The sequence below is a fragment of the Sturnira hondurensis genome, unplaced genomic scaffold (assembly GCF_014824575.4).
Source record: "Sturnira hondurensis isolate 20B ecotype Veracruz unplaced genomic scaffold, ASM1482457v3 Scaffold0022215, whole genome shotgun sequence".
Lineage (NCBI taxonomy): Eukaryota > Metazoa > Chordata > Mammalia > Chiroptera > Phyllostomidae > Sturnira > Sturnira hondurensis.
The window spans coordinates 6,997,140-7,020,601 of NW_028094846.1; the positions used below are offsets into that span (position 1 = coordinate 6,997,140).

General features: G+C 40.9%; 1 protein-coding gene across 3 annotated transcripts in view; it reads right to left on the reverse strand.

Annotated features, from left to right (window-relative positions):
* The window catches only part of COP1 (COP1 E3 ubiquitin ligase), a 116,336-nt gene that overhangs the window by 33,289 nt on the left and 59,585 nt on the right, over nt 1-23,462 (reverse strand). For all 3 annotated transcript variants that reach the window (XM_037034874.1, XM_037034873.1, XM_037034872.1), the window contains 6 exons: nt 23,306-23,420; nt 16,436-16,571; nt 6,085-6,228; nt 3,324-3,432; nt 2,854-2,935; nt 1,930-2,046 (listed from right to left, as the gene is read on the reverse strand). In XM_037034874.1, the coding sequence (XP_036890769.1) occupies nt 1,930-2,046; nt 2,854-2,935; nt 3,324-3,432; nt 6,085-6,228; nt 16,436-16,571; nt 23,306-23,420 (703 nt within the window). The remainder of the gene's footprint in view (nt 1-1,929; nt 2,047-2,853; nt 2,936-3,323; nt 3,433-6,084; nt 6,229-16,435; nt 16,572-23,305; nt 23,421-23,462) is intronic.

The following is a 23,462-nucleotide window of genomic DNA, read 5'->3' on the forward strand; positions in this document are numbered from 1 at the left end:
CTAATCAGAATTTTAAAAACTGCAAGACGGTTCAAGTTGGCATGCACGCAACTCTAATGTTTTAGTAAAACCACAGATGGCCAGAGTTCTACTCGCTTTAGTCTTACAATGCTCTCCCAAACCGGCTTTAATGAAGATAACTTGGAGAAGAGGTCATTTTCCTGTACCTTTTCCTACACAGTAAGAGTATGTCCTTGTTAAACAAGTAACAGACAATTAATAAACACTTCTACCCTTACATTAAAAATGTTATTTTCTCTTTTGGTAAAAGCATGTTTTGGATAATCTCAGGACTTGGAATAGATTTTAAAAGGTTTAAAATAAAATTTAAAGCGTTTTTCTCAATATTAATCACAAGAAGGTAGTTAAAAATCCCTGATCTATTATTTTCGAGGGGACCATAACTCAGGATTTGATATTTTAATAGAAATGCTTGTGAGTTTTTAGTCTACTTTGGGAAACTTTTCAAGGTGTAAGCTCCAGTAAAAAATAAAACAAAACTGAAATAATCAATAATAAAAAAGATTAACTAGGCATCATTTTATGACAAAAGGTGAAAAGAGCAAGATAACGAAGTAAAAGTACAGAAAACAAGATTCACTGTACGATATGGAAATGTAAGATGTAAATAAAGATACAGACAGGCAGGGCAGCTGAGAATCAGCTCAACGCCTGGCCACCCACGTGGGACCTGCGGTCCGTGCAGCAGGAAGTCAAAAGGTCATTGAGGGGCAGCTCACACACTGCTTATCTGTTTCTCACCATTCTGGAAGCCATGTTTCACAATGTACAGCCCATTCCCGCTGTCAAATTCATTATTACAAATGGTATTTAACAAGCAACCTCATGATTATGACTTTGTACTGCTCTCAGTGGTAAAATAAACAGTACGGTTTGAAGGACATTTTATAGTTGAAAAGAAACATTTAGGTAATAGTCTGTATTTTTAAAAATGTTTCAATGCTACATGAAGATGATTCAACAACAGTCTTTGTTTTCTAGTAGTAACGCTTTTCCTTATAACTAAAGGCATGTTTTAGTCGGTGCAAGGTACAACGGACAGCAGTGCATAAAGTAAGGACTACTGGCTTCTTAAGGCTGCTCTGATGGCCACCCCTATTCAACGCCCCCAAATAAGTCACTAGAGTTTGGAAAAATTATCATCCTAGTTTAAAAAAATTCTTTAGCAAAAATTTCTTTGCTATTATTATTTTTTAAAAGATTTTATTTATTTACTTTTGGAAAGAGGGGAAGGGAGAGAGAAAGAGAAGAAGAAAAATATCAATGTTCGAGAGACGCACTGAGCAGTTGCCTCCTGCACACCCCAATTGGATACCTGGCCTGCAACCCAGGCATGTGCCCTGACTGGGAATCGAACCAGCAACCTTTTGGTTTGCAGGCCAGCAGTGAATCCAGTGAGCCAGACCAACCGGGGCTCTTTGCTATCATTGTGATAGTAAACATTTCATGAGCACTCACGACGTGAGCAAGGACTCCAGGATACAAGACTTTGCATGTTCTGTTCACTGTCCCTAGGTGGGTAATTAGTGCATAGGCACTCAACAAATAACTGAAGTAATTAATTTGTTTCTTTTAATTAAAAAAAGAAAGATTCCTGTCTTATGGCTTAAACATCATTATGACCTAAGTTTGTGAATCAGCATTAATTCACACAGTCTAAGACTTAGAGGAACAGTGACCAAAATGATCAACTAACCCAACTCTATGTACTGAACTTTGGTGGCAAATCACTGAAATGAAGGCACAGCAACACACGAGCAATGGGGGCGTAATGCATTCTTCTACGTTAGTCTAACAGCAAAGACACAATTCAAACCTACAGGATTATTGGCTTTTAAAATGCCCTTTCATCTTAGATGTGATACTCAACCAACAGCAAAAGAAGATGCATCTGCTTGCATGTTTTACCTGCACAGCCGAAAGCCAAATGGTACCTGGAGGAGGGGCTGAACTTAACACAGCACACGTTAGCCTTCGCCTCGATGCTCGCCACCGAGTTGTCCAGGTTGGTAGACCACAGCTTCACTAAGAAAAAAGGACAAGAAAGCACACAGAAAGAATAAACAATACGTGAGCAAATGATTCTGTTACCTAGAAAGTTTGCCTACTGCTACAGCTGTGTTTTTGTGCTAAAGCATTTTGGTTTCCTAGGATCAAAAACGTTTAAACAGAACAACTCGGTAACAGAACAGTGAATTGAAACCAAGAGAGCCTAGTTTTAAGGTCAGAAAACAACACAGATGTAAGCTCATTCCACAATGAAAGCCCGTAATGCAGACCATCCCAGTGACCTGCGCAGAGAGTTGCAATGATTAGGGAGCAGAGAGCTGCTGACCAGAGCAGGTCAGACCTGACAGCACAGGCAGAAAGGTGAGCGGTTGACCTGGAAGGCACTAGAGCGACCACTGTATCATTTTTAACGAAAATGTCTTACTAGACACTGGAATCACATGTAAAATATATTTTCAGGATACAGGTCACAATCCTGGTTGCATAATAGAATTAACAACAGACACTATAATTCAATATAATTCAGAATGCAAAGATGTCTAAATGTTTCAGGGGAAAAAAGTTTATTCAATGGTGTATATATAAAGAAATTGGCTACAAAAATGTCACCACTTGGCATGAATCCAGCAAAGGTTATGATGAAGATGCAATATATTCATTTTTCTTTCGTTCCAAAACAGATGTAGATTTTTGGGTTCAGGTTATTTTTCGAACAGTCAGTAAGCACAAAGGGTTAGTGTAAGTTTCCATACATCTCTGCATCTCTGACAGTAAAGAGAATAAAGGAGATGTGGAGGGAAGAACAGGTGATTCAAAGCATACCTTTCGCATCATCAGAGCCTGAGGCCAAGAGTTTAGGGTCCATCAAATTAAAGTCAACACTCCAACACCTCTTCTCATGCTCCTGTAGAAGGTGTAGAAGGAAGACAAAGTAGTCTCAGAGAGAATACAGACCTTAAAAGACAGCAAGAAAATGAAACAAAACAATACAAAAAACCACTTGGTATCAATTTACTGCTATGGTGGGGGGCAGAGAAAATAGCCTACTGAAACAAAAGAAACGCAAAGTACTTCCAAACATTTTATATATCATACATAGTTACTAAAATTGGATGCATTCTGCAAATGCAAAAGTTTGGGAAGATGCTTCAGAGAGTTTTATTTAATTTTACATTGGAATAAAAATGCTAAATAGTGACTTTAAGTTATTAATTATAAAGCAAATGAAGCTTTACAATGAAGAAGAAAGCAAAAATGTGATTCTTACAACAAGTAATAGTATCTTTATTTACCTGATAGACCTTTGACCGCTGTCCTGTGAACCCATCCCATAGGATGACGGTGCCTTCATAGTCACTGCTTGCTAACAGGTTCTTATGGTAACTACTCCAACTGATACAGCTGAACAAAACACATATATTTAAATATCACTTTATGTAAAAATGCATAACACTGGACAAAGGATTTTGATGTGTCTAGAAAGACTGGAACCCTTTGGAAATGTTCTAGAGAGAAACCTATCAATTAATTCCCAGATTTTTCTATTGAAACTACCAAGTAATAATCAGTGGTACCCCTTTTCACTCCACTGCTACCTGGAAGATGAACATGAGCCTAAGGCTGCCACCAGCTGCCTTTGACACCGGGAGAAAAGTAGGCCTCTGCAGGACGGTAACAGAGGTCGAAGGGGCACAGAGCATGCTGGGGCAGAACGAGAGACTGAACCAGACTGGTGAGGCCCCTGGATCCAGTTGTGCCAAACCACAAAAGCCAATAAACTAGTTTAAACTGAGTTTCACTTTACATCCAAAAAAAATCTTAACCAACAGAATATTATGACTGAAATCCCAATTAAAGTCATTTAACAGCGAAAATTAAACTTTTTAACATTTATAGTTTCTGCTCTTCTCAAGCACTCCAAAACTGAGAATGCAACATCTAAAAATGTATGTTTTTGTTGAGACAGATGTGAACCGTGCAATTAGTAAAGCATATAGCACATTAAGGAACCCACTTTGAAAGCAATTAACCCAGATGACTTCCAAGCATATGAACGTAATAAAATCTTTTGCTCTCTACTAGTTGCATTCATGCTGAATTTCAGAGATTGGATGAATTCATTTGCATGCTTAAATCTATTTACTTGAATGTCTGGGTGAAATTATATGGAACAGTTAGAAGCTAAGTTGGATTCAGATAGACTGGAGCTCAAACTCCAGACATGCCACCGACCAGCTGTGGCCTGGGTAACTCACCTCACCCTCCCTCTGGCTCCAAACCGGCGTTAGGCGTGCTTGCACAGACTCCTCCCGTCCCAGGCCCACAGCGTCCTGCCTTACCAAGCATCTGCCCTTTATACTCCAAGGCGCTCAAAGTACTGCCCTATCTTCACATGCGCCAAGACAGAAGGGCTAAGCTTTCTAATCCACAATTTCAATACAGTAACATCTACTATGAATTCTTGATATGGGCCACGTGTTATGCCGAGTGTATTATGTCGCTTTATTTAAAGCACGATGGTAGGAAATGGGCATTACTCTCACACGCTCCATTTTACAAACGAGGAGCACAAAATGGTTAAGAGCACATACTTTTGAACCAAACTACCTCTGTCTGAAGCCTGGCTCCTCCAGAGACGACCTGGCTAAGCTGAAGCAAGTTCACTAACTTCTTTGTGTTTTAGCTCCCTTATGTATAAAACAGGGCAATAAAAGTAACTATCTCACAGGTCTGCTTAGGACAATGCTTGCCACATAAGAAGTGTTCAGTAAAGTTGTATCTCCTACATGTCACATTCTTTCCACTTAGGACATAAACTATAATGGGCTTTTAATGGTAAGCGCCACTGATAAATGAGCAGCTCACAAATTAGGAAGTCCATCATTTTCATGAATGAATTAGAACATAAAAAGGAAAGCTACAACAAATAAATTATATTAAGACTGTAATACTTGATATATTATTAACATTGTTAAAAACACACATATACTCTATGTGTCATTCACTAGGATAAAAAAGGTACACGGACGACTAGGAAATGCTCAGGGTTCTAAACAGTTTACCATTAGATGATTCTCTTACATCACTCCCTTTTAAGCCAGTGTCCATGAAGCCGGCTTAGGAAGTTTATTTTGAAAATGCAGATTCTAGGATTCCTCTAAGATTTGGGGGTTGCAAATCAAAAACAGCACCCAGTTCCTGGACTTTAAACAGTATCCCAAGTGTGAGTACTGTTAACAATGTAGTAGTATTTCACTGTGAACTCTAGGCCCTAGAACATGAAATTTAAATATGCCCTCAATGGAAAGAAGCAAAATATTCTTGTAAAAAGACTTCCTAAATTGTAAACAATTATAATATTTAAAGATGTGCACGTCGGGGAAAAATTACTGATTTCTAGACACTGTCACAGGCTACAGTAATCCTTTTCTCCACACCTCATGAAAGGCTACCTACAACATGGATCTTTCGCTTGATTTCATGAAAGAAAAACAGCTTTCATTTGACAAACTGAAAAATGATAACCACAGGGGGAAAGCAACCAATATCTATTTAAAAAGGTATTCTGATGCATCCTCTGTAGGCAATAAGTGTTCAGCATGAAGAAGCAAGGAGTTTCGCAGAAAAGTAAAATAACCAACTCATACTACCTACCATATTTGGCTGTGTATAATGTGTATTTTTTTGCCCAAATTTTTGAGGGAAAAATAAGGATGCACATTATACATGGGTAGTACTAATTCTGTATCTATATAAATGTTTTTAAATTCTTTTATTTAGGCTTATGTGTTAAAGTGTAACTCTAGAAAGCAGTAATGATATCTATATGCAAAATAATACCCTGGAATATGATAATACAAAATACAAGTATCTAAATAAATAAATAATGAAATTAACAAATTAAATGAAAGATCTTTTTGTCCCCTGAAAGTTTGGGCCCAAAATGTGGGTGCACATTATACACAGGAGCACATCATACACAGCAAAACACATTAGTTAAGTACCAACTATTGTACACACACTGCATTATGCCAAGAAAATAATGTCGAGTACCTGATTTTAGAATTGCAGGTCATTTCGTTTTCAGGGTAATGAATGTCCACCGCATCCTGAATAACTGTGCCATATTCATACACTTTAATCTTCTTTGTAACCCCAGCAATTGCAAAGTAGTCACAATCCCGGTCAAACTCAATACTAGGGAAAAAAGTACATACTTGGTCAGTCAGACTATTTGCCTGGCCCTGTGACGTTTACAATGGCAACTTTTCAGAGTTTCTTTTTTTCTGCTTCTAAAGTGATTCTGTTTGCAAGGATGACAGACTGACTTAAAAGGCCCTCCGACTGCACTGGGCTAGCCCCCGTGTCCGGATGTGGTCACAACCCGGGCGCACAAACTCCGAGTGGTGGCAAGGCGTGCACAGCTGCCCATTCTGCATATAGGTGGCCGTTTTGTCCCTGGACACTTGTTTTCAATTCAGGTTCAGTAACCATGAAGGAGAGATTTAATGATTTGCTGTGCCAAAAATAAGTGCAAAGAGAGTTACCTATTAATCTTTTCCATAAATTCCAGCTATGTTCCCCTCCCTACTGTCTTGTGGTGATAGCAGAATTTCACAGTATTTAATATCACTTTTATAAATAAACTGGTATCCAAGAGAAATTACTGAAGCAGCTTGGGGCGGGGGATGAAAAAGGGATAAAATGCACATGAAATGGAATCATTAAATTATCGTTACATTTCCCCAATCCACTCCTAACCCCCCAAATGTGGTCTCAGACTTGCTGACCCCCAACACAGGCTCCTTATATCACACACAAGGGAAAAATGAAAAATCTCCCTTTTTAGAGTTACTTAGCAATGCATTCCTGACTTTTTACACAAGTCCTTAAACAAGCCGCCCCAAGGCAAAGTGCGCCTCATTCACTTCCACAGAACTAAATCCGTAGCCTCAACAAAGTTGTTATATAACTGGCAAGAAACCTAAGTGACCTAAAGGAATTAAAAACAAAATAAAGCATCACATACTTTATTTGCCAATGAGTTCAGCTTTGCCACAAGGCTAGAGAATATGTAAGAATTCCCACTGATTTATAATTAATTAATAACAGCTAAAATTCACTATTAACTGTAACCACTGCATGTATTAACTCATTTAATTCTCATAATAACCCCAAGAGACAGGTACTATTTTTATCCACCTTTCACACATCAGAAAACTGAGGATTAGAGGTGAAGTAATGCACCCAAAGCAAGCCAGCTCACGTGGCTGAGACGGCGTACTAGTTGAACTCTGCACATATCAAACATCCGTGAATGCACACAAATACCCACATGGCATGCTTTATGGATTGTCTGTGATATTCTCTCACAGAACAGTTAACGGTCAGTTACTAACTCAGTAAGAAGCTCTGTGGAGCCGATGATGAATAAGGAAAACAAGTACACATTAAAAATATTTCCCATAAAAACACAGTGAGATGAAAACTTTTCATTATAGTTTTAAATCCTTATTCACAAAAATTTCAAAGAAATTTCATTACATGTCGTTGATTACAGAACAATTCAGCCAATGTTCTCTCCAATCAAATATGGCTATGCAGCTATACAACAGATTTATTAGTACAACCCCCAACTGAGCTGCCACCTCCGCCGCGGTCCGATGGATTCTAACGCAACGTGACTAACTCGACGCGAACTATTCACCTATCCCCACTCGTTCTGTACCCACAGCCTCATGTCACTGAAGGAAAAAAGTGCTCCTGGGACTGGGAAAGGACAGAGTTATTGGAACTGAAATCCTACTCTTAACTTAGGACCTTCACGGGAGAACCAGTGATGTTAGCCCTAAATACTTTTCCTACAAATACACACGCTAATCAATCAGCAGCATTCCAAGGTTGTACCGGTAAAAGATAACATACAGCTACAGCTCTTAATACACAAAAGTTTAGACACTAACATACCAAAACAATAGTCCAAAGACACTGCAGAAAAAAACGGACATGAATAAAAATGCTCCCTGGCAAACACATTGACTTAATGATGTAAGTCTATCATTCCTTCCGGCACTACGCCTTTACACATCCCTTTTTAACAAGGGCTATTATTTAGCTGTATTAGCTCATTCTCTACTCTCATTCTAAAAAATTCACTTTTTGTTTTGACTTCACCACTACTATTTCCTTATATTCTAGTTGGTTTTGTTCTTAATATAGTGGGCTATGCAGGACCTGTGCGGTATTCTTTTGTAATATCCCAAGACATTGAAGCTCTTTATAGACTGGAACAATAAGATTTTAACAGAAATACTGACCAAAAAGCATAAAGAATATTATTTCTAGTAAATTTTGATAAAAGGGAAAAAAGACAAACAGTTGTCTTTAAAAAACACACAAGTACTTTCTCATAACTGAGACTTGGGATTTAAATACTTTCAAACAATGAGTCATTTGTCCCCAGTCCTGGACAGACTGACTCAGCTCTGTTCCCAAACACACACATAATTAGGCTCTAGAACACATCAGGAAAGAACTCAAGTGAAAATGAGTTTTGAGCGAGCTTCTCAGATCTTATCCAAAAGAGATGATCTCTTATTTCCCAATACAATATTTCAGCTGCTTTCATTATGAAATGTAAACAAAACTAATAAAGAGTGCCCAGCTTGGCTGAAACAAAATAAAAGCTAAGCCAATTAACTAAAAACATACTTGCTTCTGCAGTTCAGTTCGAGAGAACTGTAAGAAACCTTGCTTGCTTGGTGGTGAGGGGCAAAAGGGAGAAAATGGGGGACATCTGTAATAGTGTTGACACCGGAGAAAATCTTGCTTAACAAGCTATACCCACTATATAGAATGCATTTCTGCTATCCATCACCACCAGTAATTCTCAAAACAAGTGGTTTATACAAGTTTGTTACAATAATAAATCCACTTTCATAGAATTTTTAAATTTCAAAATACACAAACATATTTCCCTTGAAAAATATTAATGGACACTTCATTTCTTAAATTATTTTTTACTGATTTTGATATTATACTTATCTCCATTTTCCCCCTTTGCCCCCCACCATCTCCCACCCCCTCGGGCAACCCCCCCCACCATTGTTCACGCCCATGGGTCACGTGTGTAAGTTCTCTGGCTACTCCGTTTCCTACAACGCACTTGAGGTCCCCATGGCAATTCTGTAACGACCTACTTGTACTTCTCAGTCCCCTCCCCTCTTCACTCACTCCCAACAGCGCCCTCCCATCTGGTAACCACCAAGCTGCTGTCCCCATCCATGATTCTGTCCCTGTTCTTGTTTGCTTAGTTTTCTTTTCCCTTTTTAAAAGATTTTATTTATTTATTTATTGTTAGAGAGAAGGGAAGGGAAGGAGAAAGGGAGAGGAACATCAGTATGTGACGGCCTCTCGTTTGCCCTCTACTGGGGACCCGGCCTACAATCCAGGCAGGTGCCCTGACTGGGAATCAAACCAGTGACCCTTTGGTTCGCAGGCCGGCACTCAATCCACTGAGCCACACCCACCAGGGCTTAGTTTGTTATTTAGATTTCTTGTAGGTAGATATGTAATTTTTTGTTCATTTTATTGTTCATAGTTTTCATCTTCTTTTTCTTACATAAGTCCCTTTAACATTTCATATAATAATGGCTTGGAGGTGATGAACTCCTTTAGTTTTTTCTTGTCTGAGAATCTCTTTATCTGCCCTTCGATTCTAAGTGATAGTAGCTTTGCTGGGAAGGGCAATCTTGGCTGTAGGTCCCTGCTTTCTTGCCTACCCCTTCTAGCCTGCAGTTTCTGTTGAGAAATCAGCTGATAGTCTCATGGGAACTCCCCTGTAGGTGGCTAACTTCTCTTGCTGCTTTTAAGGTGTTCTCTTTATCTTTAACCTTTGGCATTCTAATTAGTATGTGTCTGGGAGTGGGCCTCTTTGCATCCATCTTGTTTGGGATTCTCTGTGCTTCCTGGATTTGCATGTCTATTTCCTTCCCCAAATTAGGGAAGTTTTCTTTAATTATTTTTTCAAGTAGATTTCCAATTTCTTGCTTTTTCTCTTCTCTTTCTGGCACTCCTATGATGTAAATGTTGGAGTGCTTGAAGTTGTCCCACGGGCTGCTTACATTATCCTCTTTGGGGGATTTTTTTCTTCTTGTTTTCCTGAATGATTGTTTTTTGGTTCTTTATGTTCCAAATCATTGACCTGTGATTCTCAGCTTTACCCACTATACTGCTGTTCCCTTGTAAATTGTTCTGTATTTCAATGACGGCATCCTTTGTTTATGACTGGATCTTTTTTAGGCTGCATCCTTATAACTAGTGCTTTGAACTCTGCACCTGATACACTGCTTATCTCCATTTCATTTAGTTCTCTTTAGGGAGATTTCACCTGTTTTCATTTGGGCCCTCTTTCTTTGTCTCTTCATGTTGGCTGCCCCCCTGTGTTCGTTTCTATATATGAAGTAGAGCTGCTCTGACTCTGCGTCTTGGCAGTGTGGCCTAATGTAGTAGGCATCCTGCAGGGTCCCGTGGCACAGCCTCTCCTATCGCCCAACCTGGGTCCTCAAGGTGCACATTCCATGTGGGCTGAGTACACCCTCCTCTTGTAGTTGAGCCTTGATTGGCAGGTCAATGGGAGGGATCTACCTAGGCCAGTCAGCTGTAAGGACTGGCTGTGACCACTGACCACCCCCATTTGTTCTCCGTGGAGGATTAGCTATGCAGGGGCAGGCCGGTGGTGGTCTATAATGGTCTGCAGTTGTCCACTGGGTGTGCAGGCCAAGGTCAGCCCCGACCTGTGTTCTGCCCGAGGCCACCCTGCAAAAACTATAAGGCAGTCCAAGATGGCTGCTACTTGTGCTGGGCTTGGAGATTTCCAGGCTAAGCCAAACTGTGAATATAGGCTGGCTGCTGCTAGTGTTGGGCCTGGGGCCACCTAGCAATAGGTATATGGACTGGGGGCTCACTGAGGCCAGCTGTTGCTTGTTTCATAGGATTTAGCAAGGTGTGAAGCCGGAGCCAAATCGGCCATTCATGTGGAAAAGTCGGTTAATAGTTTGGGTGGGCCTGTAAGTTGGGTGGGAAGGTGTCTCTGGGGATCTCCAGGGTGGGGCAGACAGTGTTAGCCTGATTGATGGAGTCTCAGATACAGTGCTGGCCCACCAGCTTTGTAGCTCTGTGGTGGGGAGAGCTCAGAAAGGAACAGTGGCCTCTGCCCACCTTTCTGTCTGAGAGAAAACTGCCCCCCAGCTCTCGCCCTGATGCCAGACTCACCAGTTCCTCCCTATACGCCACTGGTGCCTTTCAAGCTGCTACCCTGGTGCTGGAGCTCGGAGGGAGTGAATGTAAGTCTGAGTGTGGGTTTTTTAAGGGGAACTGCTTGGGACTCCAGAAGTTTCTTCCACCAACTCAATTCCTGCTGGTTTTTGCAGCCAAAAGTTATAAGGACTCATCTTCCTGATCATTGGAACCCTGGGCTACGGAGCCTGGCATGGGGCTGGGATTCCTCGCTCCCAAGATACCCCTCATGAAGTTGTGTCCACCACATGTGGATGTGGGACCAGCCTGTTCTGCGTCTGCGCCCCTCCTACCAGTCTGGGTGGATGTGGTTTCTTTAATTCTGTAGTTATCAGACTTCCATTCACCTCAATTTCTGACAGTTCTGAGTGATGCCTGTTCTGTATTTTAGTTGTAATTTTGAAGTTGTAATTGTGCAAGGAGCTGAGCCATGTCTGCCTGTGCCTCCATCTTGACCAGAAGTGAAGACTTACTTTAAACATGAAAATAAACTGCATTTTTCTTTCACAATTGAAATGTGTCAACCACTGTAAAAAAACTGATGTATTTAAATAGTTTAAAACATAACTAAGATGTAGGAAACTGGCTATCTTCTCTGTCAAAAGGGACATCAGTCAAGTGATTAAGCATTAGGGCAACAGGTCACACAGGACAGCTGATTAACGCATACCTCTAGTAGAGTGTGGCTCAGAGCAACGCGAAAAAGGGTATTCACTTGACTGGAGTATCGTCTGGTTTGCATGACAACATATCCTCCCAGTTTTCATTCTCATCTAAGTACCTTCTCAGTCTGCCTCATCTATCTGACCTGCAAATGTTGGAGCTCCATGAATTTACAACCTCGGTGTCAACTGTCAAGTGAGACCCCCCAAATCACAGCCCCTTCACCCTGGCCCACAGGCCACCAGCATGCACTGGTTCAACAAGGGACAAGTTCAACACCACCTACACTCGGATCGCCCTACTTCTGACCTTGCTTCTCTCACATCCATTCTCCACAACAGTAGACACAGTGTAAGTCCTCAGTTGACATCACTGGGTTCTTGGAAACTGCGACTTTAAACAGAGCGACATATAATGAAACCAATTTTACCACAGGCCAATTGATGCAAACAAGGCTTAAGTCCCTACAGCATATTTCTGGCCACAAAACCATTACCTAACTTCTAAATAAAGACCCCAAACACGTCTGACACTGAATATCGAAATAAATGTAGACTACACACACTTAAGAGAGATTAATAAAAACAAGTCAGATAACGACTTCCGAACCCACTTCTCCCAACTCAGGGTCTAGGACGGGCAGAGCCTCCCCGGGCGGCTCAGGCACGTGGCAGGGGCCTCCCGAACAGGACGCCCTTCCAAGCCCACCTCTGCACGCTGCCGACTGCGGGGACCCTCCTTACAGTAGCCTTCAATTGCGGCTTCGGCCGTTAGTCCACTTTCTTATCTCTTGGATAGCCGACAGTTCTAAGTCCTCTTCTACTTCAATTACTTGCAGAGCGCCATTAGGTTGAGAAGCTCATTCTCATTCTAAACCTTTGTCGGGGGCATCTATTTTGTGTTCTGATCAGTGACAAACCTTCACGAGTCTACTAAAATCCAAAATGCTAACGCGACTGATCCTCTTTGTGGTGGTAAGTGAAACGGATTTAACCTTGTGGTTTCACACCGTACGACTGACAGGCAAGGGCGAAGGAAAACAAACAGGAAAAACAAAAGAAACTGAGGTGAGAAAAGGAAACTTTTAGGGTGGAGGTTACAGGAGAGTGAAAAGATGGAGCATCTTCCAAAGCTTAAGCTGGACTGTGTTTGGCCTTTAGCCCGTAGCTTCAATGGGCATGAAAGTGGGGATCTCAACACTTTCTCCCAGCCTTGGACTTCTCAATGAACGTTAGGTTGGGACCAATCTATTTCTCCGCTGCGTGTCACTGGTGACAAGTGTAAATGGGCTACTTTCTTGAAAGAAATACTCATCAGCCAGCAGCTGTGTAACAGCAGATTCAGGTGGACAGCAGCGGGAGCCCTGCCGATCCGGGCTCTCCCGAAGCAGCGTGAGTTCTCCATTCGTTCGACGACTATTTACTACAGCCCACCGAGCTTGTGCTGGCCCCGGGGAAGCAGCAGGGAGGGGGCAGATGAGGCCCTTCCTGGGCGAGGCTTCAAGTCCAGAGCAGTGTTCTAAACTACACTTTAAAAGGCCGGCCCCGCAATTCTTGTAATTTCCCCACGAGGAAGCTGTACTCCTGTCCCTCGTGTCCCTAACCCCAATGGCCCAACACCAGAAAGATCCGATGAAAAGAAAAGGGACATTAGCAATCCTGAAAAGCATATTTATTCCTTGGGAAACAAGTCAATAATTACCTGGAGAGCTGTTTTTAAATACAAATAAAAACTCATAGGATTCTGTAATAAAAAATGTACTAAAACTGCCTGTCATTATAAATTGAAAGTTAATTAAGAAAATACTCCTTTATAACTGTCTGCTAAAAAAAAGTCTGATTTAAGTATTTTCAAACTATGGCAAAAAATGGCATCTGACTACTACAGTATCTACATTAAAATTAAACCCCTCCCCCAAAATGTTCATTTTAAAGCCAAGTTAGCCAAGATAGTAGGAAGAGGGGTACCAAGTACCAGAAACTCAGAAGAATTAGTTCTTATTCTTTTGGGTGTCTCACAGTAAGTGTTTTCTGAAACTTCTCTAAAGGTTTCCACAGGTCTCAAAGGGACTCACGGAGCTGGAGAACCAGAGTATCGGAGTCGGATTCTTCATTCTGTTGTTCAGTGGCGTTGTGCCAATCTTAGACGAGTTAGAAAACGTCTCCTTACCTCCACTGCTCACATGTAGGATGAAATGGACAACAATGCTTTACCCCACAGTTTACACAAAAATTAGATGAGTTAGTGAGATACTTTCTACGCCATGTAAAATACAACGGCGTCTTAAAACTGGCAATCGAACGCCATGTCAACAGTGCAGTGACTGATCCAGCAGCAGTGAACGGTGCAATGTATAAGTATTTTCTTCTTATGAGTTTACTAATGTCTGGTGTAGTTCTATTTCAAAAATTTGGGAAAACGTAAGCAAAACTATTAAAATCTGTAAACTATACATAGAGTGTATATTAATATTGAGCACACTCTAGGTAGGTAAAATGCAAACCAGGAATTCAAGAAACAGCCATTGCTACTAAGTCTTCAGAGCTTAAATGAGGCTCTAAAAATCACTCCTCTCTGGTGGCTACCAAATGCCTAATTTAGGAGAACGTGCAAAAATGACATTACTGCTGTGTGTGGGATGAGTCCTCCATGAACTTCACGGGAAGCATTAATTTCTGTGCCTACTGTCTAACTGGCTGAGACGTCGTCCAAGTAAACACATGCCGCCGCCTGGTGGGCTTACGGCACCAAGTAACCCCAAACTACCCATGAGAAAAAGAAGAAAACTTTTAGTTTTTAAAGCAGTTTCTTCTGGTTTGGCTTTTTCTCTCAGTGAGATTCTCAAGGCAATTAATGACCAGGAGTAGATATATATCTTGCAATTTTAAGTAAGAATAATTCCTTCTACAATATAGTGAAATAATGCACCAAATTCAACATATTTGTCATCTCTAACGTGTCTCATCCCTCATCCCCAGCAAAATTCTTCGTCAAACGTCCTATTTTGAGGGGAATTAAACGCCTTTAAAATAAACTTATTACCAATGACGTGTTTACGAGACACTAGGAAAAGCAAAGAACCACTGCCCCGGGAAACCCTCTCGGCCCCTCCACTCTCTGAGTGCCTTTCTCCTTCGCTGCTACCTACTCGTCTTCACCTGTCCTGCCTAAGAAACTCTGAATATTGACATTTTTCTTTCAGAAACGTTAAACACACTGCCTGATTTCGCTCCTGAGGGACACGCAGAGCAGTCAAAGTCAGATAGACAGAGAGCAGAACGGCTGCTGCCAGGGCTGGTGGGCAGGGGGAACGAGGAGTCGCTGTTCAGACGGGTCCCCACTTCCGCTCTTACAAGTCAGGTACCGAGGACCTGGGAGGTGCGCTAGGGGGACGGACAACGGTGACAGGAACATGATCTTAGGATTTTTTTTTTACTGTCACTCAGTGGAAACTTGTTGAGATAGTACATTTTACATTATGTGCATTTTACCACAACAAAAATTTTTTGGAGGAAAAATTAGATACCACACCAATACCTGTGGGATACAGCTAGTGCAGCATGTGGAGGAAAATGTGTAACACAACTTATTTACGAGACAGAAGGAAGAATTCAACTCAGTTTGAACCTTAAGAAACTAAAAAAATAAGGGCAAATTAAACCTAAAGAAAGCAAAGAAAGAAAAAAAGGAATAGAAATCAATGAAACAGAAAACAGAAACATACAGCATCAGCAAACTGAGAGCTGACTCTCTAAGAAGATAATAAAACCGATAAACTTCTAAGCAAGACTACTAAGTGGGTAGGGGATGTGAAACACATTTGTAATGCCAGGGATGAGAAAAGGAACATTATAGAATTTAAAGATATTAAAAGGAGAATAGAGGAATATTATAAGCACTTATATGTGAATAAATTCAATAACCTAAGTGAAATGAACAAATTCCTTGAAAGACAAACAAAAATAATGTTCAATCAAGAAGAAAGGAATACCTGGTTAGCCCTCCATATATTAAAAACTGAATTTATGTTTAAAAATCTTCCCTCAGAGAAAGCTCAAGGCTGAGATGGCTGCATAGAAAATCTGACAAGATAGAAGGAAAAAATAATACCACTTAAGTACCTATGTGACCAGAAAACCGAAGAAGAATAAGCACTTATTAGGAGAGCAAACCTGGTCACCAGAGCACAGACATTCCAAGACCACAGCTGTGACCCTACCAGGTGGCTGCTATTCACCCTCCCATTCCAGAGGTGAAGAGACTGAGGGCTGAAGAGACTCAAAACTGGCCTTAGGCCACAGAACTAAAACCTGGCCAGCAACCTGGCTTCAGAACACGGACGCTTAACCGTAAGTGCTTCTCGAATTCCACTGAATCCTAAATACACCTGCAAAGGACGACAGTCAGGGGTGTTGCCCTGACTTACCTAGTCTCTAGTACTTACCTAGAGACTATGCTGGAGCCATTGTACAGATCGCTAGCGTATGACAGGGTGGCCAAAGGTCGTACTGAGTTATACCGCGTGAACTTGGACAAGCATTCCTGAAAGTCATCCAGCTGGCTTGCTGTCCGACTGTCATCTACGTGGAGAAAACAAAGTGAAATCAATGACGGCAACATCAGAGAGCAGTACCCACAGATTAAGAGTCATCTTCTAAATAAAGACAATTCTTAACCACTATTTTTTAAAGACTTACATGCTCAAATTAATTAGCTAATCTTTCAACTTTCATAAAAATTTCTTAGTGATTCTTGGAGAGACACTGGCTCAACACCAATGTGAATAAACCACTGATTCTCTTTTTAAAAATAATTTCTTGTAAAAGAAGAAGAAAAAAAAAGGACCACCAATCAAGAAAAGTTCACTCATTTACAATGACACAAAGTCCAATGATGGAGACAGCAAGGGTGAGGGGGGCGCAGACACCAGCCAGGGTGTGACTTCGCTGAAGGAACAAGCCTACGGAGTCCCGGCTCCGCGCCCAGGTTCATTTACTCTCGGAACACAATTTACACTAACGCAACTTAGAAGAAAGTAACTGGTTAAGTTTTAAACAGTGAGGTATTCATTCAGGTAATACTGTCAAGTGTTTCAAATCCAATTACAGGAAGAGAGGAGAAAGCTGCCATGTTTAAATTACTGATTCTCGAACCCAGTGCAGGTCACGGCTGTGAGTCCACTCAGTCCTGCACGTCTGGGCGTGCAACAGTTCCAGGCGGAAAGCAACAGTCCACCCAACAGAAGGCTTGGACTAACCTGCATTTCAGTAAACCATTCGCAACGCGTTATGAGGAATTTAAATCGCTTAGTCAACTTATGAAGGACCTGAGAACAAAGCCAATGTATTCTCCAATCTAGAAAAAGGCCTACAGTAGGGGCATACATTTTAAAAAATCACTGTTTCACAAATTGCTTAAAGTTTGGACTTTATTTTTCCTTTCCAAAATGTGAAAAGTAAAAACACACAATTACTTGAGTGAGCTTCCTAGACTCCAATCCGAAGTAAGCCTGTTACAAAAGTGTGTTTTCATCCTTTCTTCTTTCCTCTAAACTCATACACATTTACACACCCACATACAACTTTTCCGAGGCAACTTTCATGATCTCCCTTCCTAAATGTCCTCTGAAAATGACAGTATGCATAATAAAATTAAAATATATATAAGAACCACTAAGCGAAGAGTTACTATAATGTATAATACACAGAAAAGTATTTCTTTTATCTGGAGATGGTAGCTTATTTTGAAGATAATTGTTGATATAAAGACCTTGATTATACAGGGTAGTAGGCAAAAGTAGGTTTACAGTTGCTTGTATAGAAAATTAAATACAGTAACTAATAAATAATATAAAATAAACTCTGTTTCGCATACTCACAATTATTTTTTTGCCCCACCCTGTAATGGAACCCAATTACTTGAGGAAACTAAGTTTCTGTCCCTGATATTTTAATCTTTAAAGATTTAAGCACTCATTTGGCAAATTCATTAACAACCCATATTTTAAAAGCCCAGTGTGTACTGTTTCTATTCTAAAAACTGCAAAAGGAACAAATTAGCCAGCAACACTATAATGTTACTGAGATGAAGCTCCTGCTGCACAAAAATTACTCTCAGGAAATTCAACAAATTATAAATTAAACATGGGTTCATGCAAAAAAATAATCAACTGTACTGCAGAGTGGTTTGGGCGTAACAGTTCATTGGTTCTCAAAAAATCAATGACCACAAAGTGGCTCAGATGTAATAGTTACTGGTTCTTTTTATATATAATCCGATTATTGTGAGCCATGTAATGTAATAAATACTGGAACGGCAGTTAGTTTAGACATTCATTTAAAATCATCTTCTTATTTTTAAAAGATTTTATTTATTTATTTTTAGAGAGGGGCAGGGAAGGAGAAAGAGAAGGAGAGAAGCATCAATGTGTGGTTGCCTCTTGCATGCCCCCTACTGGGGGACCTGGCTTGCAACCCAGGCATGTGTCCTGACTGGGAATTGAACTGGTGGCCCTTTGGTTTGCAGCCTGGTGCTCAACCCACTGAGCTACACCAGCCAGGGCTAAAATCATTTTAATGCTAATCATCTATTCTTTTAAATTTTGACATCAACCCTTAAGTACATAAAATTCACAAACATTCAAGAATGTATATTGTGTTGAAGCCATGATCTCTTTCTAGAATTTTCTGGCCACCATACAGCCACTCATTACATTAACACCTACTTTCAACAGAAGTTATACAGAAAGGACTAAAAACAGTTATTTTAGTATCTGGAAGTACAGGAATTAGATTTCACTTATCTGGTTATAAAAAGGTAGGAGTTCATTTGCTTGCTTGGTTTGTGGTCAACAACCGTTCATACCTGTTGGCATTACCACCTCTCCCATTCTAATTACAAATTAGTTTCTAAAAGTGTATCTAATTAGTTGTCTTATCCTCCTCTGATATTTTATAATTTACCTCCTCTTTCAATTACAATTGAGAGCCAAGGCATTCGTTTCTTAATCTGCATCCTTCGTGTTCATAGCTGAAAACAAAAATTAGGGAAGGGAGGTGTGGGGTGGATTCTCACTCGAAAACACACAAAAGAACAAACTTTTAGCCTAGAAGGAAATCCGTATTCAGCAACATGGCGTGTAGTCAACTGCACATCTGATGAGATACGCTCGAGATTCCTAAGGACAGCAGCGCGTGTTGAGTATGATACAGCCATGTCCACAAAGACAAAAATCTAAACTCCCCCCTGGTCTTACATTCTACGTTCCTGTAAAACTGCATCCCCAAAATACACTACATTTGTTTATGATTATCTTTACTATCCCATAGCATGTCTTTAAAATTTTTTATTTTTTAAGATTTTATTTATTTTTAGAAAGAGGGCAAGGCAAGGGGAAAGAGGGAGAGAAACGTTGATGTGAGAGAGAAACACTAATCGGTTGCCTCTTGCACACACCTCAACCAGGGGCTGGGCCCGCAACACATGCCTGTGCCCTGACCTGCATCAGAACAGGCAACCTTTGGCTTCACAGGACTCTGCCCAACTTCACCAGATTGGTCAGGATCTTACCTAAGAATTATTAGTAATGAATAGCCTACCCCAATCTCTATTACAGATTTCTCTTATTTTAACCTGTGTTTGCATTCCAACATCACACACTGACGGATGACATCGGAAGGGGTTAACACGAACCCTCTATCAGAATGCAAGTCTCACACCACTTTCAGTTTCATAGTTTCCTGTTACAATTTATAGACTAATTACAGAGGCTTAAAAAAGGACTCAATTCTCAGGCAAGAAAATAAAAATACTCCATCTGCATAGCTTTTTAAAAAATAACAGTTTATTGATGATGCTACTACAGTTGCCCTGACTTTTCCCCCTTTGCCCCTCACTCCACCCATGTAAGTTCTTTGGCTACTCCCTTTCCTATACCATACTTTACATGCCCATGGCTATTCTGTAACTACCTATTTGTTCTTAATCTCCTCACCTCTTCACCCATTCCCCCTCCCATCTGGCAACCAAAAAATGCTCTCCACACTCATGACTCTGTCTCTGTTCTTCTTGTTTGCTTAGTTTGTTTTTTAGATTCAACAATGGATAGATTTATATTTTTTGCCATTTTATTGCTCATAGTTTTCATCCTCTTTTCTTTACATAAGTTCCTTTAACATTTCATATAATAATGGTTTGGTGGTGATGAACTCCTTTAGTTTGTTCTTGTCTGGGAAGCTCTTTATCTGCCCTTAGATTCTATATGATGGCTTTGCTGGGTAGAGCAATCTTGGCTGAAGTTCCCTGAATTTCATGACTTTGAAAATTTCTTGCCTATCCCTTCTAGCCTACAAAGCTTCTGTTGAGAAATCAGCTGATATTCTCATCAAAACTCCCCTGTAGGTGGCTAACTTCTCTTCTCTTGCGACTTTTAAGGTGTTCTCCTTATCTTTAACCTTTGGCATTCTAACTAGTGTGTGTCTGGGAGTGGGCCTCTTTGCATCCATCTTGTTTGGGACTCTGAGCTTCCTGGACTTGCATGTTTATTTCCTTCACCAAATTAAGAAAGTTTTCTCTCATTATTTTTTCAAATAGATTTCCAATTTCTTGCTCTTTCTCTTCTCCTTCTGATAACCTTAACATACAAATGTTAGCCTTCTTGAAGTTGTCTTAGAGGCTACTTTTACTATCTTTGTTTTTTTGGATTCTTTTTTCTTGTTGTTCTGATTGGTTGTTTTTTGGTTCCTTATGTTCCAAATCTTGATTTGTGATTCTCAACTTTATCCATTGTGTTTCCGTTTCCCTGTAAATTGTTCTTTGTTTCAATTAGTGAATTCTTTGTTTCTGACTGGATCTTTTTTTATGCTGTTGAGATCCTCACTAAGTTCCTTGAGCATCATTAGAACTAGTGTTGTGGACTCTGCATCTGAGAGACCGCTTATCTCCATTTTGGTTACCTCTTTTGGGGAGTTCTGATCTGTTCTTTCATCTGGGCCATGTATCTCTGCCTCCTCATTTGGGCAGACTTCTCTGTGTTTGCTTCTATGTATTAGGTAGAGCTGCTTTGACTCTGTGTCTTGGTAGTGTGGCCTAATGTAGGTGTCCTGTAGGGTCCAGTGGCATAGCCTCGCCTATCACCCAAGCTGGGTTACTCAAGGTGCGCCCTTCATGTGGGCTGAGTACAACCTCCTCTTGTAGTTGAGTCCTGATTGCTGTTGGCAAGTTATGGGAGGGATTGACCCAGGCCAGTCAGCTGCAAGGACTAGCTGTGACCACTGACCATAGCCCTTTTCTCTCCACAAAGAATCAGCTGTGCAAGGGCAGGGTGGTGGTGCTCTGATGTGGTCTTTAGCTGCCCACTGGGTGGTGCATGCCATGGTCAGTCCCCAACCTGTATTTCGTCCTGGGCCACCCTACCTGAGCTATAAATAATCTGAGATGGCTGCTACTTTTGCTGGGCTTGGCAATTCCCTGGCAAAGCCAATTCGTGAATCTAGGCTGGGTACTACTAGGATTGGGGCTTCTGAGGCCAGCTGTTGCTTGATTGATAGGATTTAGGAAGCTGTAATGCATGAGCCCAGACCAGCTGTTCACACGCCAGAGCAGCCTAGGGGTGCGGAGTACCTAGGGATCTCCAAGGTGGGCTGGACAGTGTAAGCCACGTGGGGGTGTGGTCTAGAACAGGGACAACGGCCTCTGCTCGCCCTGATGCCAACACCTCAGCCTCTCCTGGTACAGCACTGGTGCCTTTCAAGCTCTTACTCCAGGGCAGGAGCTCAGAGGTAGTGAGTCTGAGTAGGTGAGTCCGTGAGTGGGTTCTTGAAGAAGAACTGCTTGGGGCTTTAGCAGTTTCTTCCACCTACTCAATCCCCATTGGTTTTTATAGCCAGGAGTTGTGGGACTTATCTCCCTGGCACTGGAATCCTGGGCTGGAGGGCCCCATGGGGTCTGGGACTCCTCGTCCCAAGGTATCCCTCCCAAATTTTTATCCTCCAAATGTGGGTGAGGGACCAGCCTGTTCTGCATCTGCTTCCCTACCAGTCTGGAAGGATGTGGTTTCCTTAATTCCACAGCTGTCAGACTTCCATTTAACTAGATTTCTGACAGTTCTGAGTGATGGTTTTTCTATATTTTGGTTGTCATTTTGCTGTGGCTATGTGAAGAGGCAAGCCATGTCTGTCTACGCTGCCATCAATTATTAACCAGAAGTCTGTAATTGATGACTGTTAACTTCAAACATGCTTATCGACAAAGCTTGGCTTGTTCCTGTTTTTCATAGGAAAAATGCTGTGTAAATCTAATAAACTTTTTTCCTCCTCCACTAGTCTTGAGGGATATTTGTCTGAAGGGTCTAAGCAGTGTGTTAGCTGAATATAAACATGAGTTCTCAAGAGAAAACCAAAGCCAATTTTTCAAGAATAAAATATCAGGCATTATTTTTCTTGGTTGCCCTCATTTCGAGCAGGTGTACTGATCATGACATCAACTGACGGAGCAGGCAGTTATACCACTCATTCTAAATTATATGCACCACCTACAAAACTTCAAAAAAAAAAATCTGTAGGGTCGGAAGTCCCAACTTCCTTGGTAAGCATATATACCAAGAAAAGCTACAGCTCACAGAGCTAACAAAAAGCAGTAAGAATATTCTCTGCTCTCACATCCATTCTTTGCATAAGTTATTTCCTGTGCTTTGAACACGCTTGCTGCTTACCTTTTTAGTTCGTTAATACTAGCCTTGACTACATACTCTTCAGAACTGCCTACACTGTTCCCTCTCGCATTTTCTCATGTTCCATTTGGCCCGTTTCACTCCCAGCTTTGCTAGTGGGTATTATTCTCCATTCTCATGACATCCATTGCATCTTTATATAACATGTAATAGCACATAGAATAATTTACCTGTTGCCTCCCCTCACTAAGTTTATACTATTCCTTGACAAGAACCAGTTCTTACACCTTTTCATTCTTAGCACAGAAGACAGGGCCTAGAATTTAATAAACATTGAATAACAGGAGGCAACTGAATGGAACTTATTTTTGCTAGCTGGAACATATTCATGGCCAACTTTTTCAAAACTTTATATAGTTCACTGTCTAAAGATTAAAAATTCCAAACACAGGAAGAGTATGGGAAAACTAGCTATGGGAAGGCCACATTCTTTAAGATCTCTAAGAACCTTCACAGTGCTCCGGTGGACTGTGTCAAAACACACACTTTCGCTTACAAACAGTACCTCCCATGAATCAGCACAGAAAGCTAGAAGTGGACCTGAAATACAAATATGAGACATTTTAAGAACTCCTGAGTGTGTACCTGAGATTCGAGACATCCTTGTAGAGAAGTAACACTGCTCTAGGTCTTCGAAATGAGCAGTGAGTCGTTTCCGTCTAGAGGCTAATGTGCTGTTGTACCACGGCTGCTTCTTTGTCTAAGGGGATTAACGAGAAAAGACACAAATAACTGAGAAAAA